Source organism: Aotus nancymaae, unplaced genomic scaffold (assembly GCF_030222135.1).
Source record: "Aotus nancymaae isolate 86718 unplaced genomic scaffold, 86718_ANA_hifiasm-v0.15.2.pri h1tg000067l, whole genome shotgun sequence".
Classification (NCBI taxonomy): Eukaryota; Metazoa; Chordata; class Mammalia; order Primates; family Aotidae; genus Aotus; species Aotus nancymaae.
The window spans coordinates 18,435,306-18,461,237 of NW_026988482.1; the positions used below are offsets into that span (position 1 = coordinate 18,435,306).

At 40.3% G+C, this 25,932-nt stretch overlaps 1 protein-coding gene across 1 annotated transcript in view; it reads right to left on the minus strand.

Moving 5' to 3' along the window:
- Nucleotides 1-25,932, minus strand: part of ANO10 (anoctamin 10) — a 244,775-nt gene that overhangs the window by 38,306 nt on the left and 180,537 nt on the right. Inside the window, exon 12 of the mRNA XM_012470714.2 lies at nt 23,724-23,840. Within this exon, the coding sequence (XP_012326137.1) occupies nt 23,724-23,840 (117 nt within the window). The remainder of the gene's footprint in view (nt 1-23,723; nt 23,841-25,932) is intronic.

The following is a 25,932-nucleotide window of genomic DNA, read 5'->3' on the forward strand; positions in this document are numbered from 1 at the left end:
TGCATCCTTCTCAGTGCTCAAGCCAGTTGTTGGATTTTTTCTTCCATTTGCTGTTCTAGCCCCAAACACCAGACCTTGCAAATAGTGAGTGCTCAATGTAGGTAGAATCCTACACAGGGTACCGCCACAGTTCCCAAGCTATGCCCAGAGGTACCCCTGGGAACTGTAGCAAACTCATAGAGGTGCCACAGGTATTTTAAATTTTTGAGAAAAACATAGCAAAACTTGACATTTGTCAGAGAGAAGCAGAACCCATAATTAGCCTTCCTCCTTCCTCCATACTGGAAGCTTTCAGTCTGACACCTACTGAAGTGAAACTCAATGAGGGAAAATGGTTTGAACAGGAAGAGCAAGAGAAAGATCATCTGGGCACATGGGGAGCTTGGGGGCTGGGCTGGGCCCATGTGGGTGCAGTAGCAAGAGCTCAGGGCAGCAGGAGAGGGCTGGCTACTCCAAATGTTTGGGAAAGAGAGAGGCAAATGTGGCCTATCACCAAATAGGGCTGGAGCAGGGGAAAGCTGTGGAGCTGATGGATGGGACAACCCTGTGCCCCAGAAGACGGAAAGAAGCATTTTCCTGTACGTCACACCCTGGCCTTATTCCAAATTAAGGCAAATGGAATAGTAATATTTTAGATTAGCCACATTTTATTTTAAATAGGCTTGGTCAGCTTACCTATAAGCTTAACTACAAATATCACCCAATTCCTATTGGAACATGTAATCTTCATTCCAAACGACTGGCTTCTAACAGAATCTTTCAACTTAATAAACATCCAGAGTACCTGTGGCAGACACACCCTAGGGTAAGTCCTAGGCCCTGCTCCCCCCACCACAGAATGATTCCCAATACCTTGTATAACACCCTCCCCTGCTGGAGTATAAGCAGGAGCTTGGACTTGCTTCTTATCAAGAGAATGTAGAAAAAGGAATGGTCACTCCCACAATAGGTTATGTGATATGACAAGGTTGAGAAGATGTTTTCAGATGTAATTAAGGTCCCTATTCAGCTGACTTTAAGTTAACCAAAAAGGAGATTATCCATAGTGGACCAGACTTAATAAGTTAGCTGCCATTTAAAAGAGGGCCTTGGCTGTCCCTGAGGTCAGAGACTCTGAGCAGAGAGACTCTTTTTAGGTGGCTTTGTGGAAGTAAGTGCCGTGCTGTGAGAGGGCCACATGGCAAGAATCTGTGGGTGGCCTCAAGGAGCTAAGAGCATCCTCTGGACAACAATCAGCAAGAAAATGCCAAACACATAGCCTTAAGGCTACAAGGAGATGAATTCTGCTAACACCCTCAGAGAGCTTAAAGCAGAACTTTCTCCAGTTGAGCCTCTGATGAGACCAAAGCCCCAGCTGACATCTTGGATTGCAGCCTGCTAAGACCCTGAGCAGGGGACCTAGTTAAGCTGTGTTGGAACTCTGGATCCACAGAAACTGCAAGATAACAATTGTAGACTATTTTAACCATCACGTTTGTGGTAATTTGTCACAGAGCAACAGAAATCTAATACAGCAGCCAAGTGTGATGGCTCATCCCTATAATCCCAGCATTTTAGGAGGATGAGATGAGAGGATTGCTTGAGCCCAGGAGTTTGAGACCAGCCAAGGCAACATAAAGAGACTCCATCTCTACAAAAAATAGCACATGGTGATATACACCTGTGGTCCCAGGTACTCAGGAGGCTGAAGTGGGAGGATCACTTGAGCCCAGGAAGTCAAGGCTGCAATAAGCCATGATTGTACCACTGCACTCCATCCTGGGTGACATAGCAAGAACTTGTCTCAAAAGAAAAAAAAACAAAAACCCAGAAAGGAAAAGTAAAAAACAAAACAAAACAAAACTAATATAGTGCCAAGCTAGAAACTCTTTATGCTACATTCTTGATGTATACATGAAACGTGATGAAAACATGAAATAGTTGAGCAGAAATTAGTTATAAAACTTTTTACAGTGTTAAGTAAACACAAATTTAGAAAATGTTTAATTAAGATCTGCACCATAATTTTCACTGGCAAGTTGATCTAACATGTCCATTTAATCTTAAACAAATCCAAATTCCTGTGTGTTGCCTGCCTCTTCTGGCAAATTATTCCTAGTTCTGCAGGATTTTGGTGACTTTTAAGAAATACTACCTTTTGATAAACTCTAACCACCTGAGTCCCAAGCAATACCACCTGGAGGATTTCTGGGGTAAGAGGGTGTTGCATCTTAATTAGAGGAAGGACCCATGGATTCTTAAAGCAGTCCACAGGGAGGAAGGCAGAAGTGATGTGAGAATGGCCACTTGGGCTGTAAGTCCCACTGACCATCCATGAACTCACTTGTGTTGTGACTTTGAAAACTCAAAGCTTTCTGTTAATTTATGAGAAAGTGGTAAATTATTCAACTGTAGTATTTTTCTTTCCTTTTTTTTTTGGAGACAGGATCTCACTCCGTCACCTAGGCTGGAGTGCAGTGGCACAATCTCAGCTCACTGCAGCCATGTTCTCCCAGGCTCAAGAGACCCTCCCACTTTAGCTGGGACCATAGAAGTGCACTATCAAGCCCAACTTTTGTATTTTTTGTAGAGATGAGGTCTCACCATATTGCCCAAGCTAGCCTTGAACTCCTGGGCTCTAATGATCCACCCACCTCAGCCTCCCAATGATACCTGGATAACAGGTATGAGCCACTGCACCCAGCCTGTAGTTTTTTTTTGTTTTTTTCCAAATAGCTAGAATTTCAACTTAAAATATATACTTATCATTGCCTAATTATTGACAAATGAATATCATATTGCTAGATCTTTGTCTACTCTTTTGTCAAAAGTAATTATCTACTTCTTTGAATCTGAAGAGAAAAACACTTTTCCTTTAATTTACTTCAAGTTGCATAGTAGTTAAGGTGAAATAATTATTTTAACCACTCTTGAAAGTAAACTGTGAAAAAGAAGGGGAAAAAAATGAAAGAAGTCATCACCCCAGAGCTGGGCCCTATCACCCCAGAGCTGGGCCCTACCAGTATGAAAGCAGGCTAACCACAGACTGCTACTGTGATGGACATAAACATGTCCACAATTCACAGTTTTAGAAAGGCAGCTCCCAGGGCAGCCAGAAGAATCCCATCTGCGTGGCAACAGCTCCCTGCCATCTTCCGGCATCTCAGGATCAGGCGTCTGGGATGATGCCAGGCTCCACTCCTGTGGGGCTGTATCTTGAGCAGACTGCACATCATCCATGCTGAGTCACAGCCTTCACAACAGTCAGGAGAGACATCAAAAGCACAGGACGTGCAACTATTCTCACTCATCACGTTCAACTCATTTACAAAACATTGGGATATAAATATCATTAAGACATTTTTAGAGATGCATTTCCAACTGCTGTAAGCCAATACTGAAACAGGGGCAAAAAAGAAGCCATCATCACCTATTTACTGATTCTGATTTTGAAACAACAATCACATTCTTATTCTGCTAAAGTATGAGCACATGGAGAACTGCCTTCTGTATGCATATCATGACTGACAGAAACACCAGTTATGAATGGCTTACATGATGAATCACGTGCCACGCGATTCGTGACAAAGCATCCAGAACTCACTGTAAAGCCAACTGCTGCTTTCTACCCTAGTTACCCACAGAGCTGTGTTGTTTCCTTTTAGAAAGTTAAAATTAGTTCACAACTCTACAGAAAAAAAGATGACATGAACACTAAGTTCCATTTACGACATTCCAAATTCCCTCTCCATTTTTGGAAATGGTCATTTTTACACAACAGTGCCAGTTGATCACATTACTGTCATTTGAACACCTGAAGAAGTCACTGGGTTATTTCACCCGCAGTGTGCATGCTGTCTTGCAATGGAGCTACTTTTTTTTTTTTTTTTTTTTTTTTTTTTTAAGAGGGAATCTTGCTCTGTCACTCAGGCTGGAGTGCAGTGGTGCAATCTTGGCTCACTGCAAACTCCACCTCCCGGGTTCATGTGATTCTCCTGCCTCAGCCTCCCAAGTAGCTGGGACTATAGGCATGTGCCACTACGTCCAGCTAATTTTTGTATTTTTAGTAGAGATAGGGTTTCGCCATGTTGTACAGGCTGGTCTTGAATTCCTGACCTCAAGTCATCCGCCCACCTCGGCCTCCTAAAGTGCTGGGATTACAGGTGTAAGGTACCACGCCCAGCTGTCATGGAGATACTTCAGAGATCACCTGGTCCACCTTGTCAGTTTAGTGATGATAATACCAAAGCAAAAGTTACCAGACTTGCCCAAGCTTGCATGGCTTTCTGTGCCAGGGTGAAGACTGGAATTCAGACCTCAGATTCATGAACTCCCTGAATGCTGGTTAAACTCCTTTGACCTAAGGAAACTGCCAAATTGATCACAGATGCTCTAACCCCAAATATGTTTCTCTCCCTAACCTGTACTTCTCTGACTCCCTGGGACAGGCAAGGCCTATCCTTTAGAATCTTCCCCTAGGATAACAGGGCTGCCTTAAGCAGCAGTGCGTGTACCACCTTCTTTGGAAGTATAGATACAAATATGGGATCACCACGTCAAGGAGAATGTCACTTTTTAGTGCACACCTACCACAGGCTGAGTACTAAGAGAACACAGAGAAGAAACATTCTGGTTGTGGTCCAGAGATCACAATGCAGCATGACAAGTGCCCACAAAGGACAGACTCACCATGGTGATGATCCATAAGGTGAGTCTTTAAAAGGAGGAGAAATTGCCCAGGAAGACAAGACAAGTAGACAACAGGGAACCAGCAGGGTGAAGAGAATGTGCAAAGGCAAAGAACACGGGGTGTTCTAGGAACAGGGTACAGTTCCAGTGGCTGGAGCCCAGTGGGGCTTTGCATGGGGATTAGGCTGCAAACACAGCCATATGGTGGGGCTGGGGTTTCTCTTGAGTAATGTGGAGCTGCTCAAAAATTATGAGCAGAACCACAACATGGAGTCATATTTGTATTTGAGAAAGCAAGCTGTGGCAACAAAAGGAAAACTGGAGTGGAGAGAGGAGAGATTGGAGGTAGGGAGACGAGTCAGAGGGCTGTGGTAGGAGTCCAGGGAGGAAAGGATGAGAGTGCATCAACATACTCCTAAGAGAGCCTCGTTCAAAAATATACTAGTAGTCTAGATATCATGTGAAGTCTTAAGTTAGGTACTTGAATTTTTAACCCTGACAAAGAAAATCTAAAAATACAGCTTGTTACCATAATTAGCAGTTCTTGGTCACAGAGAGTTCTCAAATGACGTAAAAGAAGAATCTCAGTTCTTTTAAAAGTAGATTTATTAAAATATTTATTAATCTTAGAGATTTAAGTTGTATTATTCTTCCTTAAAATAATTTCTGTAATTTTTAAAGTACCAAATGAAAATAAAAACATAAGGGAAACCAGCAGTATATATTGCGATTCTGAAAATCGGTTTTTCAACTTAGGGCTTATTCCTACATTTCATTTCCCGAACTGCTCCTTTCACACTGCTTTACATTTTACTTACTAACCAGTTTAAAATACACAAAAGGTGCATAAAGATTGTTGGATGAATGAAGAAGCCAAACCTCCGATCTGAAACCTGGGAGGCTTCAGTGTTTTCTGACTTCACTGAAAAGACTGCAGTGGATACCCTGCACTGGGCTCAAGATAAGATCACTCTCCTGCCAGCTTTTTACTTTTACTTTCTGGCTGGTGATTCAAGGATACAAGACCACAGTGTAAAAGTGTTTACCTTGGTCATGCGCAGTGGCTCATGTCTGTAATCCCAGTACTTTGAGAGACCCAGGCAGGTGGAACACTTGAGGTCAGGAGTTCAAGATCAGCCTGGCCAACATGGTGAAATCCCGTCTCTACTAAAAATGCAAAAGATTAGCCCGGGTGTGGTGGCACACGCCGGTAGTCCCAGCTACTTGGGAGGCTGAGGCGGGAGAATAGCTTAAACCTGGGAGGCAGAGGTTGCAGTGGGTTGAGATCATGTCACTGCACTCCAGCCTGGGCAACAGAGACCATGTCTCAAAAAAAAGTGCTATACCTCTAGGTATTTTCTGACTAGTCACAACATCTGTGCAACACTAATATTTTCCTGCTTTCAGGGTACCTTAACCATGAACAGTACCCAAGTTAATTTAAACACACACATCACTACCACTACTACCACTACTACCACACTACCACCACTACCACTATTGCCTAATCAAAACTCCAGCATTCATGGAATAGTAATGAACATGAAGGGGTCTATGAAGCTGTGCCATTAGGAAATAAAAGGAAGTGGCTGGGCACAAGGGCTCAAGCCTGTAATCCCAACACTTTGGGAGGCTGAGGTGGGTGAATCACTTGAGTCCACGAGCTCCAGAACAGCCCGGACAACATGGTGAAACCCCATCTCTAGAAAATATAGAAAAATCAGTTGGACGTGGTGGTATGCATCTTTGGTCCCAGCTACTTGTGAGGCTGAGGTGGTAGGATCACTTGAGCCTGGGAAGCGGAGGTTGCAGTGAGCCAAGACTGCACCACTGTACTCCAGCCTGGGTGACAGAACGAACCTATTTTTCAAAAAAAATAAGAAGAAGAAGAAAAGAAAAAGAAAGAAGAAACAAAAGGAAGCCCTATTCTTATTCCTCTGTAGCCAAGAGTCTATGTCTTTCAGAAACTTGTTTATCCAGATATAAAATGCAGTTGATGTTACTTCCGGTTAATTACTGCAAGGAACCGGAATTTTTATCAGTTACTTTTAATAAACAATAAAAGAACAACTACAACCAATGATAAAATAAAATTATAACATTCAAAAGCATATGTATATTCCATGACTAAACTGCAATAATCCCATCTGGGATTAATGTTATGTTAACAAAATATAGAGTAAAGAAAAGCACCATCCTACCTAAGGGTCTACTCAAGTGTTTTAAGGGGACTTGACTTCTTACAACTTTTTATATTACATTTGAATATTGTTCTTTTTTCAGCATTATTATTCCTGAAGACCCAAACTAAGAAAACTGTAAGGAAGATGTAAGTGATTTGAGTCCTTCATTTGTGTTAAATGAGAAGTTGGGACTGTTTCTTCCCACTGAAATGGCATATCATGCCAATCGCTTTGGAAAAGGTACAATAAAACATATTACATTTTGTGAGATTACCTTTTTCTTCCCTTACAAAATCTTCCATATTTAACAGAAAGGTAAAACAAGAGAACAATAATTTTGTACAAGTGTTATTTAACTGTATTTTACTAAGAAGTTATTGCAAATTTTTTTTCCTCTATGTGATTTTATTTTTTATTTTTTAGAGACAGGGTCTCTCTGTGTCACCCAGGCTGGAGTACACTGTGCAATCATAGCTTACTTCACCCTTGAATTCCCAGGCTTAGGAGATCCTCCTGCCACAGCCTTCCAAGTAGCTGGGACTACAGGCGCGCACTATCGCGCCCAGTTTCTATGTGATTTTACATGTCCTATTACTGTCATTTTAAAAGTTTGTATTAAAATATTATAATGTATCTGATTCTGCAAGGCAATACTATTTGAATTCCATTACCTAGATTGCAATGGAACCTTTTATGACTACAATATTAATGAGTTTTCTGTGTTTATATTTTCTTAAAAAATAAGACATTCCAAGTCTGCACCATAATAAACTATTTTGATGTGCTCTTAAAAATCATAAGACGACACAGGTATATGTTTTCAACTACGGTACAATTTATGTAACTAGCAAGAAGTTAACATTACCACGTCCATTCCAACTTAGCCTCAGGGTATGTAACTGGACACTCAGAAAATCCATGCTAGCTCAAAGCATTTAATTGCATGAGAAAATATACTTTGAATACAGTACAATATTTATGAATAAGATTTTCGGTGAATGTTTTCAGGTGGAGAATATGATTCTAAGTGGTCTGAAGTGCAACTTTTCTCTGATAATTCCTGAATAAATGACTGCAGTTCTGGTAACATGGCAAGCAGAAGACAGCACCTTCTTCACAGACTTACCTATAAGAAAAGTTCCACAATAGCAGAACGACAAGATCCTTCAGCAAATCCCTGGTATGTGTATACTTTTTTGTGCATTGAAAACCAAATTATTACCTCCATAATTATGTCTACAGCCTTAGGCATTATGTGTTTTGATTTGCTAGTATACGTAATGTAGTGACACTGTGGGGAACTGGTCATGGAAAACTGGACGTGCACAAATATAGTATGACTAAAGAAGTTCATCTAGAATTTACGGGAAGCTACACTAAGAATCAGAGCAAGGCACAACCCATTCTGATATCATACTTAATGCCATCTTTATGGTCCATAATTTTCCTGTAAGAGAAACTTGCCTCCACATTTTCTTTGTAGCTCTTCAAAAGCAGATCATCTGATTTTGACAACTATCTTGCAGCTGAGGGCTAATTACTCCTTGAGAGACATAACATAAATGGGTACTTGATGGAAGCAGATGAAGTGAGATTTAATCCTTTAGAAGCCCAAGAGAATATTAGGAGAGTGGAGCTCAATTCTGAATAGACACTATATTTTTCTTTGGTTCTTTGTCCTTTAATCAAATCAATGGAAATGAAGCTGAAGTGCCTCTCAGAGCAGGGCTGGCAGGAGTCCTTCCACAGGGCTCCTGTGGTGCTGCTTCTCTCTCTGGAGTGATGCCATTGTCATGGTGCTTAGAACAGTGGAAAATTCATACTTCAGCTACAAACAAGCAGATGGTTTCAAGTCCAATGGAGGGCCATTTAAAAATGCCTCAGTCTGTATTTTGGGGCTCAGGAACAACTGCATTTTGGAGCTACTGTTTTGCAGAGAAATTAATTTCAAAGGGATTAGCTGTGTGCTAACCAACCATTTCTTTCTGAGACTGCCACTGTGTTAGGATTTAATTAACTCACAAAGACTTAGCTTTTTTTTCTCTCTCTACAGTTAAGCTGTTTGATTTGAGCTCCCTGCATCTGTGGATAGGATAGGGCCTAAGTATCACAAAGGGGAAGTTTTTAAAAAACATATGTTTTTTAAAAGTCCAAATAAAAAGGGTATTCTGGACAGTTACAAATGGACATTTGATGGCTCAAATAAGATTCCTGAAGCTAGGGAGAGAAAACAACCAGGTCTTCAACCAAAAGTGAAAATCAAACTCTGCCCTCTGCCCTCCCCTATGACGATGCTAGCTTGATACCACTTAACCACCCTCTAACCAAGCACACAGGGGTTAACGGGAGTGTGTGGGACAGTGAGAAAAAGTGATGGCATCAGAGGCAGATCAGGAATGTGGATGCAGTCAGTTTTAGGAGAATGTGGAAAAGGAGGGGACTAGAGATAACTGCCAAGAGTTGTGGCTGATCACTGTCCTAGGTGCCCGCTCTGAGGGTGGCTGGACACACGGTTGCCTGTGCAGCACCGGGACAGCTGCTCTGGTTCATTTTCGCACTTCCTCTCCCAAACTTGCAAAGCTGATCCCATTCCAGAGTGCGCCCTGGCACTTCCAAAGCAACTGTTCATCTCTATAGATAGCACTGCCTAAATCTTTGACATCAGTTCTCATTCACAGTTATTCTTTTTTGATCAAATGAAAGAAACAAACTCTGTATTCCCTATCTTGTTTGAACAATGGAAAGTATGTGTGCTGTGATCTCAAACAAAATCTTCTCTATAGCAGAGTAATATAAGAGCCTGTACTTGGAGATAAAACAGTCTCGATGTGGCTTGGTACATTGGCTCATGCCTGTAAACCCAGCACTTTGGGAGGCCGAGGCAGGTGGATCACTTGAGGTCAGAAGTTCAAGACCAGCCTGGCCAACATGGTGAAACCCCATCTCTACAAAAATACAAATATTAGCTGGGCATGGTGGCGCACGCCCGTAGTCCCCACTACTCAGGAGGTCGAGACAGGAGAATCACATGAACCCAGGAGGCGGAGGTTGTAGTGAGCTGAGATCACACCACTTGCTCTCCAGCCTAGGTGACAAAGCAAGACTCCATCTCAAAAAAACCACAAAAACCACAAAACAGTCTCGATGTGGCAGGAAACAGTTCTGCTTCTCAAATCTCTCTCATTCTCCACTCTTTGCTTTCTGTTTTTTTCTCACCCTACTTTTTACTTCTCTCTGCCTATGTCTATGGAAGAGACCATACGAAAGAAGTGACAGAAGCTCTCTCTTCCCCAGGCTGCATTTACTTCTTGATTCTAGTTCAATTTAAGAGAGACTCCTTGTTTGCCATTGATAGAGTTTGGTTTTTGTCCCCACCCAAATCTTATATTGAATTGTAATCCTGGCGGGAAGTGTTTGGATCATGGGGGTGGATTTCTCATGAATGGTTTAGCACCATCCCTAATGTCCTCCTGACAGTTCATTCTCACAATATCTGGTTGTTTAAAAGTGTGTAGCACCTCCTTCCCCTCCCCACCCCCAGTCCTGCTTCTGTCATGTAAGATGCCTGTTCCTGCTTCGCCATCAGCCATGAGTAAAAGCTCCTTCAGGCCTCCCCAGAAGCCGAGCAGATGCCAACACCATGCTTCCTGTACAGCCTGCAGAACCATGAGCCAATTAAAACTCTTTTTAAAAAAATAAATTATCCAGTCACAAATATTTCCTTATAGCAATGTAAGAACAGCCTAACACAGCCATCTAGTATGTCAACATTTAAAAGTGAATTTGTTTACGATCATCAACAGAGGCAGACCCTTTTCTTCAGAGAACAGTGACAAACTGACTGCAGGGCTGAATCTGTAACAACAGGATCTGGATTAAATCTATTTTCACCTTGCCTACTGTTACCAGGAAAGTAGTCTGCAAGTCTCGCAGGCCCCCACGAGTCAGCTGCACTGGGAGGGCTCTCTAAGATCCATCTCCCCCTGCCTCCCCACAAGAGAATGCAGCCTTCATGAGAGAAGTCATCCTCCACACAGAGCTTCCCTGGCAGGAATTCTGGCTGAGAGCACAGACCACAAGGCCTGAGGCCTTTCCAAGGAAAGGTTTGAGACAAGAGCTTTGAAGACGGGAAGACAGAACCACTAGAATAAAGAGGGAATGCATGAGCATCTGCAAAAATAAACAGAAGAAAAGGCAGGATAACTGGCTACAAGAAAATGAAGAGAACAAACAGTAACACAAGCACACACAAAAAAAGAAGGGTATTCAGATAACATCAGTTCAAAGAATGGTTACTCTGTGCAGTTAGTCCTTTTCCTTTTCAGCAAAACGGAAAAAAGAAATGAAAATGGGGGGAGAGGAGCAAAGAGAAAAGGAATAGTGACTGACATACAGACAAGATACTATACTTGCAGCTCAATTCTACTATGTTTAACTAATATTATTATTATTAGAAACTCTATGTTCTGATTTATTTCAAATTAACTACTCAGGAAGAGCTGTAGTTTTATTTTACTGTGTGGATGCCTCTGCACTTTAAAGAATATTTCTCTAGCGAAAACAAAAATGAGAATAGAGGGTGGAAAAGTCTACTCATCAGTAATAAGAGTAGGAGTGCTCCAGAACCTGAATTAGTTTTCTTTTCTTTTCTTTTTTTTTTTTTTTGAGACAAAGTCTTGCTCTGTCACCAGGCGCCAGGCTGGAGTGCAGTGGCGCAATCTCGGCTCACTGCAGTTTCCGCCTCCTGGGTTCAAGCAATTCTCCTGCCTCAGCCTCCCGAGTAGCTGGGACTACCGGTGCATGCCATCATGCCCAGCTAATTTTTGTATTTTTTAGAGGAGATGAGGTTTCACCATGTTGGCCAGGATAGTCTCAATCTCTTGACCTCATGATCCACCTGCCTTGGCCTCCCAAAGTGTTGGGATTACAGGCGTGAGCCACTGCGCCCGGCCCCTGAATTAGTTTTCTAGCTAACAAGTACAAGTGCAAAGTAAAAACTATTTTAGAATTCTACCTTGCTTGATTTGGGGTTATTTTACAGTCTTAGGGAGCTACTCTTGTTACTGATGTCAACCACAGTCAACTTTTTAGGGGAAAAAAAGGATCTGAGCTTTATCAAGGTAAGGTATGTGGTCCTTCTAAAGTGCCCACATAAAATTCTTCGGAATGCATTCTCTTCCCCAGTGATCCCAGAAAGGCACATGACCTGTTTCCATTTCTGCCAGAGTATCTATTTTAAGATTCTTCTTTTTTTGTCCAAGGACATCATTTGTCCTTATTTATTTAACATATTGGCTTGTGAATTGCACATGAGTCAACAAACTCAGTTTGATTAAGTGGGTATTTATTCAGAGTCTATTGGGCAGCAGGCCCTGTGCTGGGTGAGAGGACTCAGCAGTGAGTGAGTCATCACCGGGCCCTTGGGGACCTCACAGCTCACAAGAGAGACTGAACCAGAACCAACTATAGTGGGACAAAGGAACAGAAATGGGCACCAGGCTCCTGTCACACAATGGGAGGAAGGCTTTCTCCAGGAGGTGGGGTCTGTGAAGCTGACTGCAGAGGGCAGGTATACTGGTAGTCACAGTTACAAAGTAGCAGGTGTGCTTGGGAATCTTGCTACACCCAAAAGGTGGACAGGATTCAGTATTTATTCATGCATTAGTCATCTGTAAAGGAGGTTATCATTTTATCAATTGGAGAGAAATTTACTGTGTGAAATATTACCTACAAATGGCTAACAGACCCTACTCTGAAGAACTATTCTGAAGACACACTGGCACATGCAGAAGGTTTAGTACAGTGCCTGGCTCATGTTCTCACACACTGCATGCCAGCTGTTACTACCTCATTGTTATTACAGCCCAGCTGTGTGAGGTCATGAAAATAGGTGGGATTGCCACAAAGGTAGAATTCTGACTCTCCAGGCAAATCTGATGTTATGGTACCATTTTATCCTAGAATTCCTTGCTGGGTTTACCCAGCAACTGCATGAGGTGGTCCCCCTTCTCCCTCATCATCCTCATTCCCCCACCACAGTGCTCCATAATGGGTCTTATTCACACTGTCTCATTCCAGCCTCATTCTGACTTTGTCCCATTTGACTGTTGACTCTAACACAGGAAGGTCAAGTCATTTGCTCTGCAGCTACACAGGGTTGAAACCTCTTTTGCAAAAATTGTAACAGTGAGAAAGTCATGACAGTGAAAGGAATCTGATGTAACCAACTCCATTTTGCTTCCAACCTCTAAGCTAGCTGCCCTTGCTCATTCCTAGGCATAGGCCAAACTAACTTTGGGAGAAACTTACTTTATAGTTTAACTTTGAAACAAAGATGGTAACAGTCGTTTCCTAAAACAAACTCCCTTCTTGCCTGGGAGCCAGAGCATCTTCCCAAAAACTAACAAAATTAGCCACAAGACTTGCAACTTCCCCAATTACTCCTGCAGATGACATGTAGAATCTAAGATTAGTCTTTTGAGGTGTCTTTTCTGGTTTTTGTGTTTCTGAGGATTGATGGCTCCACCAGATTCACCAACCAGTCCTGTGGCCCTCACCCAGGAACTGACTCAGCTGAAGAAGACAGCTTTGACTAGCTGTGATTTTATCTCTGATCCAATCAATCAGCACTCCCCACTTCCTGTTCCCCCACCTGCCAAACTATCCTTGAAAAACTCTAGTCTGAATTTTGGGGGAGACTGATTTGAGCAACAATAAAACTCTGCTCTCATGTTCAGCCTGCTCTGCATGAATTAAATTAGTTCTCTATTTCAATTCCCTGTTTTGATAAATTGACTCTATCTGGGCAGTGGGTGAAATGAACCCTTTGGGTGGTTACAGGGCTGGAAGACAAACCTTCCAACACAAGAAAGGGAGAGGCAGGCTCAGACAGGCCACCCCAATGATAGATGTATCATCATCTTTGGTACTTTTTACTGGGCCTAGACCTGACTTGGGGCCCTGGGAAGTGAACCATCCCTTCCCAAGGACTATGGGTCTGGCAACTGCTGGCTATTGGCTTTGTTAGAAGCTAATTCTTTATTTGGATTCAACAATTTCATTCTGAACTAGATGTTGGCAGATTAATATGCAATTACCTGTTCAACAGTCAAATACTTTAGCACCTTAATTCTAGGTTGTGAAATTTTACAGTTTTCATTAAAAATGCTTATATATTTACTATAACTTTTTTTTTTTTTTAAATAGAGATGAGGCCTTACCATGTTGCCCAGGCTGGTCTCAAGTTATCCGACTGCTTTGGTCTCCTAAAGTGCTAGGATTACAGATGTGAGCCACTGCACTTGGCCTATATTTACCTTAACTTGAAAGCACAAAGGGAGGGGCAGGGGGGAAGAAGTTCAGAAGTTCTTAGGAAATGTTGAAAAAAAAAACTACTAAATTAGGTTAACATTTAACCTAATTTAACACTGAATACTTAAATATAAAATATAAACCAAAAATAAAATCCTAAGCCCCCAACTAACAGAATGGACCCCCTCCCCTGGGCCAAGGGGACCTCAGAGAAACCTGGAAAGCTGAATTCTCAGCCATGACAGGGAGGTCTGACAGGCCTCATTATACATCCTCCTTGGAGTTTAGGTACAAATGACCACCAGCATTAACATTAAAATAGAGATCATTAGACTGTCAAAACAGACTCTGTGGCAACAAGATATCAAATTGCAACCTGACTATGGCACAGCATCACATGACAAATAGCAGAGCCCAAAGGAAATCAAATATTTTACCCCACAATGTATTTCTTTGACATTTTGAAATGGTTCTGCAAAGCTATCTTTTGTGGAGAAAATCTGCATCTGTAGAGAATACCCATTAATATGGCCATTCCTTTCCTGGATGTTGAAGAGATAAACCAAGAGTCTGATACCTCTTAAGGTCTGAAGAGACATTTACCATCTATTCTCTCTGAAGGCTGCTACCATCTATCCAACAAGAACCGTGGCTTCCATAACCCCCCTTATCTTAACTCAGGCATTTCCTTCTACTGCCTCCAAGTCTTTAGACAAAGCTTGACTCTTTCAACCAATTGCCAATCTGAATCCACCTATGACCTGTAAGCCCAGCCCTCCCCTGCCCCCACATCTTTTCACATCACACCAATGTATACCTCGCATGTATTGATTTATGTCTTTATCTGTAACTTTTGTCTCCCTAAAAATGTATAATAAAGCCAAACTGTAACCTGACTGTCTTGGGCACTTTCTCAGGACCTCAAGACTGTTCCCTGGAACCAACTCATATTGGCTTAGAATAAACCTCTTTAAATATCTTACAGAGTTTTGTTTTTCCATTGACGCAACTTAATTTAAATACACTTAACTCTAAAAAACAAAGACAACATTTGATAAGGCCTGGCCCAGTTGGCCTGTCTAGTTAAGGGTCCTACATATAATTTGAGGTCCCTGAGGGTTATAATTAGTAGTGTCTTCTTAAAGTCCTTTCGCTTGTTCATTTAACTGATTCCTGAGGCTGTTTTCTTTCTCAAAGGCCCTAGGCAGCCAGCCCTGCTCCCGGGCTTCTGTGTATGCTCTGGGTTCCCAGGAGGGCTGGCTGCCCAGAAGCAGGTTAAGTGGATGTTGTCCTTGTGCTCCAGGCCAGGTTGTTATCAAATGGTTACTGCATTAGAATCCTTTCTATTTTTAATTGGATCTTAAAATGACTGAGAGATGAATAAATCACTTTGAAGAGAAATAAAAGGGCATCACTAGGATATTTACTGTCTAAAATTCTTTGTAAAGGTTTCAGCCAAATGAAGCCTAATCATTTGAAAATGTCCTTTGCAAAGTAAACTATTTTATTTTCCTCAGTTTGCCTCTCACTTTCAAGTATGTCTAATTTGCCTATATATTTAGAAGCACCACATAGCTTCCTATTTGATACTGAAAAAGATCTGTTTTCAGTACATTTCCTTCCCACATTTATTTCGGCAATCCACCACCACTCCTCCTGTCACAAGCTGAGAGGAATAACTGAATTCACAGAGCATGTCTCCGAATGGGCTCCAAGGACCCTGTATTAGAATCACTTGATGTGTTGGTTTAAAAAGGAGATCTCTTGGGCCTTCCCACAGACCAGGGAATCTAGTCTTTCATTTTATGAAAGAAAAAACTGAGGTGCAAAGAGGCCACTTGACTTGTCCATACGTGGCACAAGGTGGCCCCAAACTTGCCTGTTCTTGGGACTCACCTGGTCATACTTGAGAATCTATCTTTGCTGGGGGCGGGGGGTGGGGATTGATAAAAGTTGGGTGGAGACACAGGAGTATTTTTAAAAAATGTAGGTCCCTGGGCCCCATCTTTGATTTAGGGAATAAGAACCTTCAGGGCATAGGATTTAAGAACACGTGTTTTTCACAAGATTTACATGTAAAATGAACAACCCCACTTAAGAACTGTTGACTTAAATTTCTCAATTATATTTTGCCTATAAAATGAGATTTGAGTTGAAAAGTAGCAGTTCAGATATAAATTAAACATAATAATTATCCATAAGTAATAATTTTTACTGATAAGTTTACTATCATTTTCTGGTCACTTAACAGTGAGACTTTAAGGATAGGCCAGATATTAATGAGATTTATTCCTAAATATGTTTTCAATAACTCAATTTCTGATCTGGGCCCACAAACTGACCAGGGTACCCGACAGAAGCTCTCTCTGCTTTTGTTACATGGGAGGAACCCAGTGAGTTGAGGCTACACATAGTTAAAAAGCAGATAGTTAAATGTCAGATTAAAGAAAAATGAGCAACATATTCTACATCCTAGAAATGCCAGTAGTTCAGTAAGTAAACTGACATCATGGCCAGTTAATTTTTGGAGTTTCTGAAAAGCTCAAAGTAGGTGACCTTTTGTACCTTCTAGGACCTCCTGGGCAATGAGACTAAACAGGAAATGTGATGAAAATGTTTGTCTCTCCTGGATGGCAGCAGAAACTTGGGTGGCCCACGTAGCAGTGTAAACCACGTAGCAAAGCCTCGGGTCAGCAAAAGAGGCTGAGACGCGGTTGCTCCATACAACATCTTCTCCTCAACTTTTACCCTGAAACAATTTTTTTTTTTACTTTTTGGAGACAGAGTCTCCAAAAGTTGCACTCTGTCACCAAAAAAAAAGGCTGTACAGTGGCGCAATCTCGGCTCACTGCAACCTCTGCCTCCCAGACTCAAATGATTCTCATGCCTCAGCCTCCCAAGTAGCTGGGATTACAGGCGTGTGCCACCACACCCAGCTAGTTTTTGTATTTTTAGTAGAGACAAAGTTTCACCATGTTGGCCAGGCTGTTCTCAAACTCCTGACCTCAAGTGATCCACCTGCCTCGGCCTCCCAAACTGCTGGGATTACAGGTGTAAGCCACTGGACCCAGCCAACCCTGAACCTTTTATTCTCAGGTTGATAATTAAAAGAAAAAAATATAGTGGAGACAGGGAGGGAGAACACTTCTGGGTTTGCAAGGCCCTAAGAGAGCCTGACAACACTCATCATTGCTATCTGCCCACTTGATGGACCAGAGACATGCTCATGGACAAATTTAAAAATCATCTTCAGGGCAAGCTATGAACGTCCTGTTAGAAAGCATTCAGTAAGTATACTGAATGTCTAATGTCCTGTTAGACATCTGTCCTTCCAAAATCACCTTTTCTTACAAGGTGATATTAACCAGAGAATCACATCTATGTCCTTAGGGGAAGAAAAAACCTCAAAGAGACATAAAATCTTTCAAATTTTTTCTTCTTTTTAAGTAATACAGGTTGAGCATCCCTTATCTGAAAATCTGAAATACTCCAAAATCCAAAAACTTTTTGAGCACTAAAATTCAAAACTTTTTGAGTGGAAAAAAAAAAAAGAAAAGAAAAAGATCATTGGAGCATTTCAGATTTCAGATTTTCCTATTAGGAATGCTTAGCAGTAAATACAGTGCACATATTCAAAAATCTGAAAAAAATCAAAAATCTAAAACACTTCTGGTCCCAGGCACTTTGGATAAGGGATACTCAACTTGTATGAGATAGGATTTTGCACAGTGTTTCATTTCTCAAAGAAGATGAGCATAAATACATTTGGAATTAGGGCTTTGCCTCATTGTCAGGTAGAATGTACCTGAAGATATGGGAATCTAAGAGCTGAGATGATGTGAGAGGTCATTTAGCCATATCTGTAGTAAACACACATCCATGACACCCCCAATGGCAAATATAACAGTCCTGTGTTTGGAGTTTTAGGTAAATGTATTTAGTAACATGAGACATATTAATAATATGTTGAATTTGGTGGTGGTGAGGGAGGTTCATAAGGAATGAGTTATAATTTCATTCTTTCAATATCAATAAAAATTCTTTCCTTTTTAGACAAACAAGTAGTTACATGAAATCCTCAGTGATTTTTTTTTTAAAGCAGATCGTTTTTAAAAAAAACCAGATTAATGGAATTTTATGGTATAGATAGACCATAAAATTTACTGTCTAGATACACCATGAAATCCTGAGTAACATGAAGCATGATCTCTCCTTGACTCAAAGATGTGTATGCACCAGCCAGGCAGTTGCCTGCCCCATCTACAAAATGCCACCAGAAATGTAATCCATGGAGAAACCTGATTAACCAACTCTTCCAGAGACAAGGCTGTACATTAAGTACATTAAGATTTTTTTCTTCCATACCTCATAAAATTTTTCGATGCTTTATGCCCTCTCACACATTCTTAAACTGACACCTAAAATCTTTTAATCATAAATTCAATAGCTGCAAAAATGTAGGCAGTGTGTGCATGCACGAGCACAGACAGATCTTTTTTAAAAAAGCAGGTTCATGGAATTTTATTGCATACTATACAATAATTTATTTAACCAGTCTCCTACTGAGGAATTTAGTAATCTCCATATTTTTGCTAATAAAAATGTTTCAATGACTACATTTTGGTACACTTTTCAGATATAACCATTACCCTAGTAAGATTTGTTTTGTGTTGCAGAGTAATTGAAATTAAATTCAACTACAATTCGAGAAAGGTTGAACCAATTTACACTTCTGTCAGTTATATATAAAAGAATGTCCATTTCCCCAATCCAGTGAGGACAGGCTGTCCTGACATAATACAATAGAACATGTGAAATGTGGTATTTCACTGGTGTTTAAATTTATATTTCTTAAATTTTGAATGAGGCTGAGCATCTCTTCATATGTTATCTTTTCACTACTGGACTGTCATTTTTCATAGATTTGTAGAAGCTTTTTTTAAATTAAAGATACTTTTGTTATATATGCAAATATTTTTTGAGTTTGTCCAATTTATCTTTTGAATTGGCTTATTTTCTGTCATACAGAAGTTTTCATCTTTCATGTATTTTACTTTATTATTATTTTCTTTTATGATTTTTGGGTTTTGTGTTTTGATTGGGAAGGCATTTCCCACTGAAAAATATACCCAGGCTTTTAATAGACTTCTTATGGTTTATACTTTTTACATTTAAATCTCTCAGCCTTGAATCTGGTGTTGGTGGGGAGGTTCATAAGGAATGACTTAAAATAAAATTTAATAATTATCCCAAACAGCTGTTTGTCATCAAGCCATGTAACAAATCTTTTTTTCACTGACATAAAATATCACTTTTACCATAAACGAAATCCCTAGTTTTATTGAGGCCCATTTATAAACTCAATGCTCTCTATTCCACTGATTTTTCCATTTTTCTCCTAATTCAAAATATATTTAATTATAATAATAATAATTATTATTTTTTAAAGAAAGAAAGAAAGAGAAAGAATAAAGAAAAAGAATAAAGAAGAGGAGGAAAAAGGAAGAGAAAGAGAGAGAGCGAATGGAAGTATTGCTTTCTTGCCCAGGCTAGAATGCAATTTAGTAATGGGTATTGAAAACCTCTTTTATACCAATAATTATACTTGATATAAACAGGAAGGAATAAGGGAAGAAAATAACAAACGAGCAGTCAACCAATATTTCATTTAAACCTATGAAGTGCTATGCGATTACTGAGGAGTGATTTACTTCCAATTATGTAGTCACTTTTGGAATAGGTGTGAGGTGGTAATGTATGTTTTATGTATTTGAAGTGGAGAGTTCTATAAATGTTTATTAAGTTTACTTGTTCCGGGTCTGAATTCAAGTCCTGGATGTCCTTGTTAATTTTCTGTCTCGTTGATCTATAAAATCATTAGCTCTTCTTGTTACATTGATCCTTTTACCATTATGTAATGTCCTCCTTTGCCTCTTTTGCTCTTTGTTGCTTTAAAGTCTACTTTATCAGAGGCGAGAATTGCATCTCCTGCTTTTTATTTATTTGTTTATTTTTACTCTCTGATTGGTTGATAAATCTTCCTCCTTCTCTTTGTTTTGAGTCTTTGTGTATCGTTGCATGTGAGATGGGTCTGGATGCAGCATACCAATAGGTTTTGGCTTTTTATCCGATTAAAATATATATAACTTTGATACTGGCATTTGATGGTAGCTGGCTGTTTTGTCCATTAGTTAGTATAAATTTTTCATTGTGTTAATGTTCTTTTCTTTTTGATATATTTTTGGAAAGGCTGATATTGGTTGTTCCTTTATATGTATAGTGCTTCTTTCAGAAGCTCTTGTAAAGCAGGCCTGGTGGTGGTGAACTCTCTAAGTACTTGTTTGTTCGCAAAGGATTTAATTTTTCCTTCGATTATAAAGCTTAGTTTGGCTGGATAGGAAATTCTGGGTTGAAAGTTCTTTTCTTTAAGGATGTTAAATATTGGTCCCCACTCTTTTCTGGCTTGTAGGGTTTCTGCTGAGAGATCTGCTGTAAGTCTGATAGGTTTCCCTTTATGGGTAACCTGACCTTTCTCTCTGGCTGCCCTTAGTATTTTCTCCTTCATTTCAACCCTAATAAATCTGGCAATTATGTGCCTTGGGGTTGGTCTTCTTGAAGAATATCTTTGTGGTGTTCTCTGTATTACCTGGAGTTGAATATTACCCTGCCTTGCCAGGTTGGGAAAGTTTTCCTGAATGATATCCTGAAGAGTATTTTCCAACTTGGATTCATTCTCTTCATCACATTCAGGTACACCTATCAAACGTAAATTAGGTCTTTTCACATAGTCCCATATTTCCTGGAGACTTTGCTCATTCCTTTTCATCCTTTTTTCTCCAATCTTGTCTTCTCGTTTCATTTCACTGAGCTGGTTCTCGACTTCTGATATCCTTTCTTCTACTTGATCAATTCGACTGTTTAAACTTGTGCATGCTTCGCGAAGTTCTCGTGTTGTTTTTTTCAGCTCCATCAATTCACTTATATTCCTCTCTAAATTGTCCATTCTCGTTAACATTTCGTCAAACCTTTTTTCAAGGTTCTTAGTTTCTTTGCATTGGGTTAGAACAAGTTCTTTTAATTCACAGAACTTTCTTATCACCCACGTTTTGAAACCTGCTTCTGTTATTGGAACACACTCGTAATCTATTAAGCCTTGTTCCATTACTGATGAGGAATTGCGATCCCCTGTGGAGGGAGAGGCATTCTAATTTTGAGTATTCTCTGCCTTTTTACGCTGATTTCTTCCCTTCATTATATATTTATCTGTCTGTTGTCTTTGTAATTACCGACTTTCTAACTAGGTCTCTGAGCAGACATCCAACTTGTTGATTCCCAGTGCCGAAGTCTGAGCAATCCACTGTGCCAGCCAAAACAGCGGTGTTAAGATGGATGGTGCTTTTCTGCCCAGGGATCTCCGGACTCTGCACCAAAAACTGGCGCGCTAAGGCACCAGCTAAACTGCCGCGCTGGCCACAAGAGTCGCTCTGGCGACACGTGGGGCTCCTCTGCTGGGAATCTCCTGAATCGTGAGCAACAAATATTCGTCTGAAAGTGTGGCGTCCTCTCGTTCTCTGCGCTTTCACTGGGAACTACGAGCCCGAGCTGCTAGTGATCAGCCATCTTGGATCTCTCCGAGCTTAATTATAATTATTGTACAATTTAGAATACATTTTAATATCTGACAGAGTGAGAGTCCCCATTTTTCTTCTTTATCAGAATTTTCCTTGCTATTCTCAGATGTTTATTTTTATATATTTGAATTGGTGTTATATATTTACACAATTGAATCTTTTGATCCCAGTAACATTTTTAAAAATTTGCTGTGTTAGTTATCTATATTGCTTCCATAAATTACCACCTAAAGTGTTTACATTTTGATTTCTTCTGTAAATGTGAATTTTTCATCAAAAATATTTTCTGATTATTTCTTGTGAAAAGAAACACGATTTTAGATAAACTTTGTAACCTGCTTCCTTACCAAATTTTCCTATTGTTTTAAATAATTTATAATTTTTTTAGATATATAATCCTCTATTTGTCTTTTTTTTTTTTTAAAGACAGGGTCTCACTCTGTCACCCAGGCTGGAGTGCAGTGGCGTGATCCTGGCTCATTATAGCTTCAACCTCCTAGGCTCAAGCGATTCTCCCAAGCTTCCCAAGTAGCTGTTACTACAGGTATGCACCACCACGCACAGCTAAGTTTTGTATTTTTTGTAGAGATGGGGTTCACCATGTTTCCCAGGCTAGTCTTAAACTCCTGGGCTCAAGAAATCCACCTACCTCAGCCTCCCAAAGTGCTGGGACTACAGGTGTGAGCCACTGTGCCCAACCCAATCCTTTAAATTTCAAGTAATAATAAGCTTGACTCATGTACTTGAACTTACCTCTTCCTCTTATACAACTGCACTGGTTAGTACCTCCAGAACAATGCTAGCTGTCAGTGGTGATGATGAGTTTCCTGCCATTGCTGGGAATGCTCTGAAGTTTCATTATTGAGCATGATGCTGAGTTCCGGTTTACCATACAAACACACTGGCTAGCCCACATGCCAAAAGTGAACTTGCCTAACCTCTAAGAACACAGGTAACTTGGTCTTGTCACCTACTATGTGGCAAACATGAGCATAGCTATAGCTAGTGGGCCCAAGTTCTTTCTCTTTTCCATATTCTTATAATAAGTCCTCTTCTGGAGTCACCCTGCCTCATCAGGGGCATATATTGCTTCGATGTGGGGTTCCCCTGCCCAGCGCACTACCCTTGGAGCCCTCATGCTTTGATCAAAGGGTCAGCTTAGGGGGTCCTCTTCACATTCTTTTTTTCTCCCAACTCTCCAAACATAAGAAGAAATATTCCTGTGCAAAGTGGTTTGGAGTCCAAAGAAAGTATGTATGTCCAGGAGGTTCTGCCCAGAATTTGTCCCCTCAGATGGCAATGCCTTACTGATTCTCTCATCACTTAAATTCCTATGCAGCACTGAAGATAACTAGTGAGAGATACTCCAGGCATCTAAGAATCTTCTGCCTACTCCCACTCTCCCAAGCAGAAAACCACCAAAATGGTGAACTTTTTTTATTTATTTATTTTTTTTTTTGGTAGTCTCTGGTGGAATGCGGAAGTCACTGAGACACAGTTTCTCCTTTAAGGGCAATTTTGCTGCTTCTACATACCTGATCTCATTCTGTCTCACTCTCTGAAAGCTACTATTCAGGATTTTATTCACTCACTTCTCCTCATTTAATGTTTTAGTAGAGGCAGAACTGGAAGCTGTGGCGAGCTGCGCAGGTCAATTCTTAGATGTCTGTCTTGTTGTTTTGCTGAATGCCAGTTCTATTTTTTATTTAACATTGCCTGAATATTTTTGTTTGTTTAGTTCTTTAAACCTATTTGTTGCTCATATTGTTGAGATGTTTGTTATGTCATCCTAAACTGGAGTCCTCTGTATTTATTTAAAAAATAACTGGTAACTTCAGGGCTGAAAAAAATGCTGAGACTGACTCTTTTAAATTATTTTTCTTGTCATTTGCTAAAGAAATACATAAATTTTCAGGACAGCTGCTCTTACCTGCTGCTTGAGTGCCTCCAAAGACTCAAATTCCAATCTGGCTAGTTTCATCTGGATATGCCGTGGTTTATCAGGTATGGCAAATGCAAGTATAAACTTTAAAGCCAGGAGTGAGTGCTGAAAACAAGAAAGAGTTCATGTTGATGTGATGCATCAGACCATATATGCAAGGAAGCAAATTGGTATCTAAGCAATCTATGATCCTTTATATTAATCTTGGGTAATTTCTAATTATTGGCCTGTGAAGTATCAAAGACCAAGCAGGCCCATGAGTTGTACTGAGTCCACTCTGATGTGGTCCATTCAATAATTACTGATTTTGCTTTATTCTTTGAGACTGAGTCTCACTCTGTCACCCAGGCTGGAGTACAATGGCACAATCTCGGCTCAGTGCAACTTCTGCCTCCCAGGTTCAAGTGATTCTCCTACCTCTGCCTTCCGAGTAGCTGGGATTACAGGTGTGCACCATCACACCTTACTACTTTTTTTTGTATTTTTTAGTAGAGATGGAGTTTTACCATGTTGATCAGGCTGATCTTGAACTCCTGACCTCAGGTGATCCACCCACCTTGGCCTCCCATAGTGCTGGGATTACAGGTGTGAGCCACCACACCCAGCCGGCTTTATTCTTTTAAAATCAGGTATTCCTTTTTTTGTTGTTTTTAGAGACAGGTTTTTGCCACGTTAGCCAGGCTGGTCTCGAACTCCTGACCTCAGGTGATCCGCTTGCCTCAGCCTCCCAAAGTGCTAGGATTACAGGCGTGAGCCACTGCACCCGGCCTAAAATCAGGTATTCCTGTAAACCGGTACCATAATGGTACTCTTAGTGCTCTACAGAAAAATGGTTTATTCTGAAGTCTTCCACAAACTCTTTTCTACCAATGATCTTAGTATATAATATTTGTAGTCACTCCATTCTCTGCCCATTGTCCCTGAGCTGCACTTGTTTGAGTTACATGAAATGTACATGTATCTTAAACATAAGGTGCCATGAATCCTCTAATCCCATAGTGTTTGGTACATTTTCTTTTATGATGTGATAACCAATAAAGATTAATTCAATGATTGTAACCTTATGCTGCTGACTCCATATACAGTAAGTACATAGACATTATAATATGGAAAACTTAAAACCTGGCCATTATTTTTCCCTTCCACACAAGCTCACATGACAATGATAGGAGATATATAATTAAGCCAATGGTATTGCTTCCATTGGCGATCCCACTGTTCAGATGTATAGGCTCAACCTATTGAGGCTTCTCCAAATCCGGATAATCTTGTGATCCAGAATCAACACGCATAGAAATCTAAGTGTTCAAAAGGGTAAAGCTGCCTCTGTGGTGACAGCATAGTCACTAAATATTAAAGTTGTGAATTTTAAAAGAAAGAATTAAAAGGCATTAAGAAAATCAATGAGAGGGATGGAATAGCCTTTAAGAAATGTTGCATTGAATTATTGGCAGAAAAAGGACACTTGAAAAAAATTAAATGAATTTCTTACTGTGATACTTTCAAAAGGTGGAATGAAGGATAAATAACAAGCAGGTATCTCCTGGGAGAAGCATGAAATAGTGAAGGAAATCAGCATGATGCCAGAACAAGCAGTAATTTAATCAACAGAACCCCAGGGCAGGCCAAGCGGTGCCTGGTAATTAACAAGAGATACAGAATAGACCATAGACAGACAGCCTTCATGTAAATATGACTGCTACGACCAAAGATGACACTAGAAGATACTGATTAAAGGTCTAGAGTAGGGAAACAAGTAGATTAACACAGCATAGACCAGATGATACCCTATGTTGAAATTCTGAACTAATAAAAACCTGGATATAATCTCAAAAGAATACATGAATAATCCAGAAAAGCTATACTGTACAGTTATTTCATTCCATTAGAGTACTGAGATATAATTTTATACAATACAATCTCTTCAGTGGAAATATTAGACAAGGAATAAACAAATTAGTAGATAAAAAGAAATCTTCCACATATGTCAGAGTCTGTATGGCCTTAAGTTGCTGGAGCCCTACAATGACAAAGTCATGGCCCCTTTCCATCTCTCCTAATAAATCTGTACCCATTTCCTCTTCCTCAGAGTCTTGGCAGGAATTAAAAAACAAAACATCCTGCTGAGGAAGGATATGCTTCCCTTGGATGTAAAGCATCTGGAAAGTGTGTTAACTCTCCTTTGAGAACCAGGACT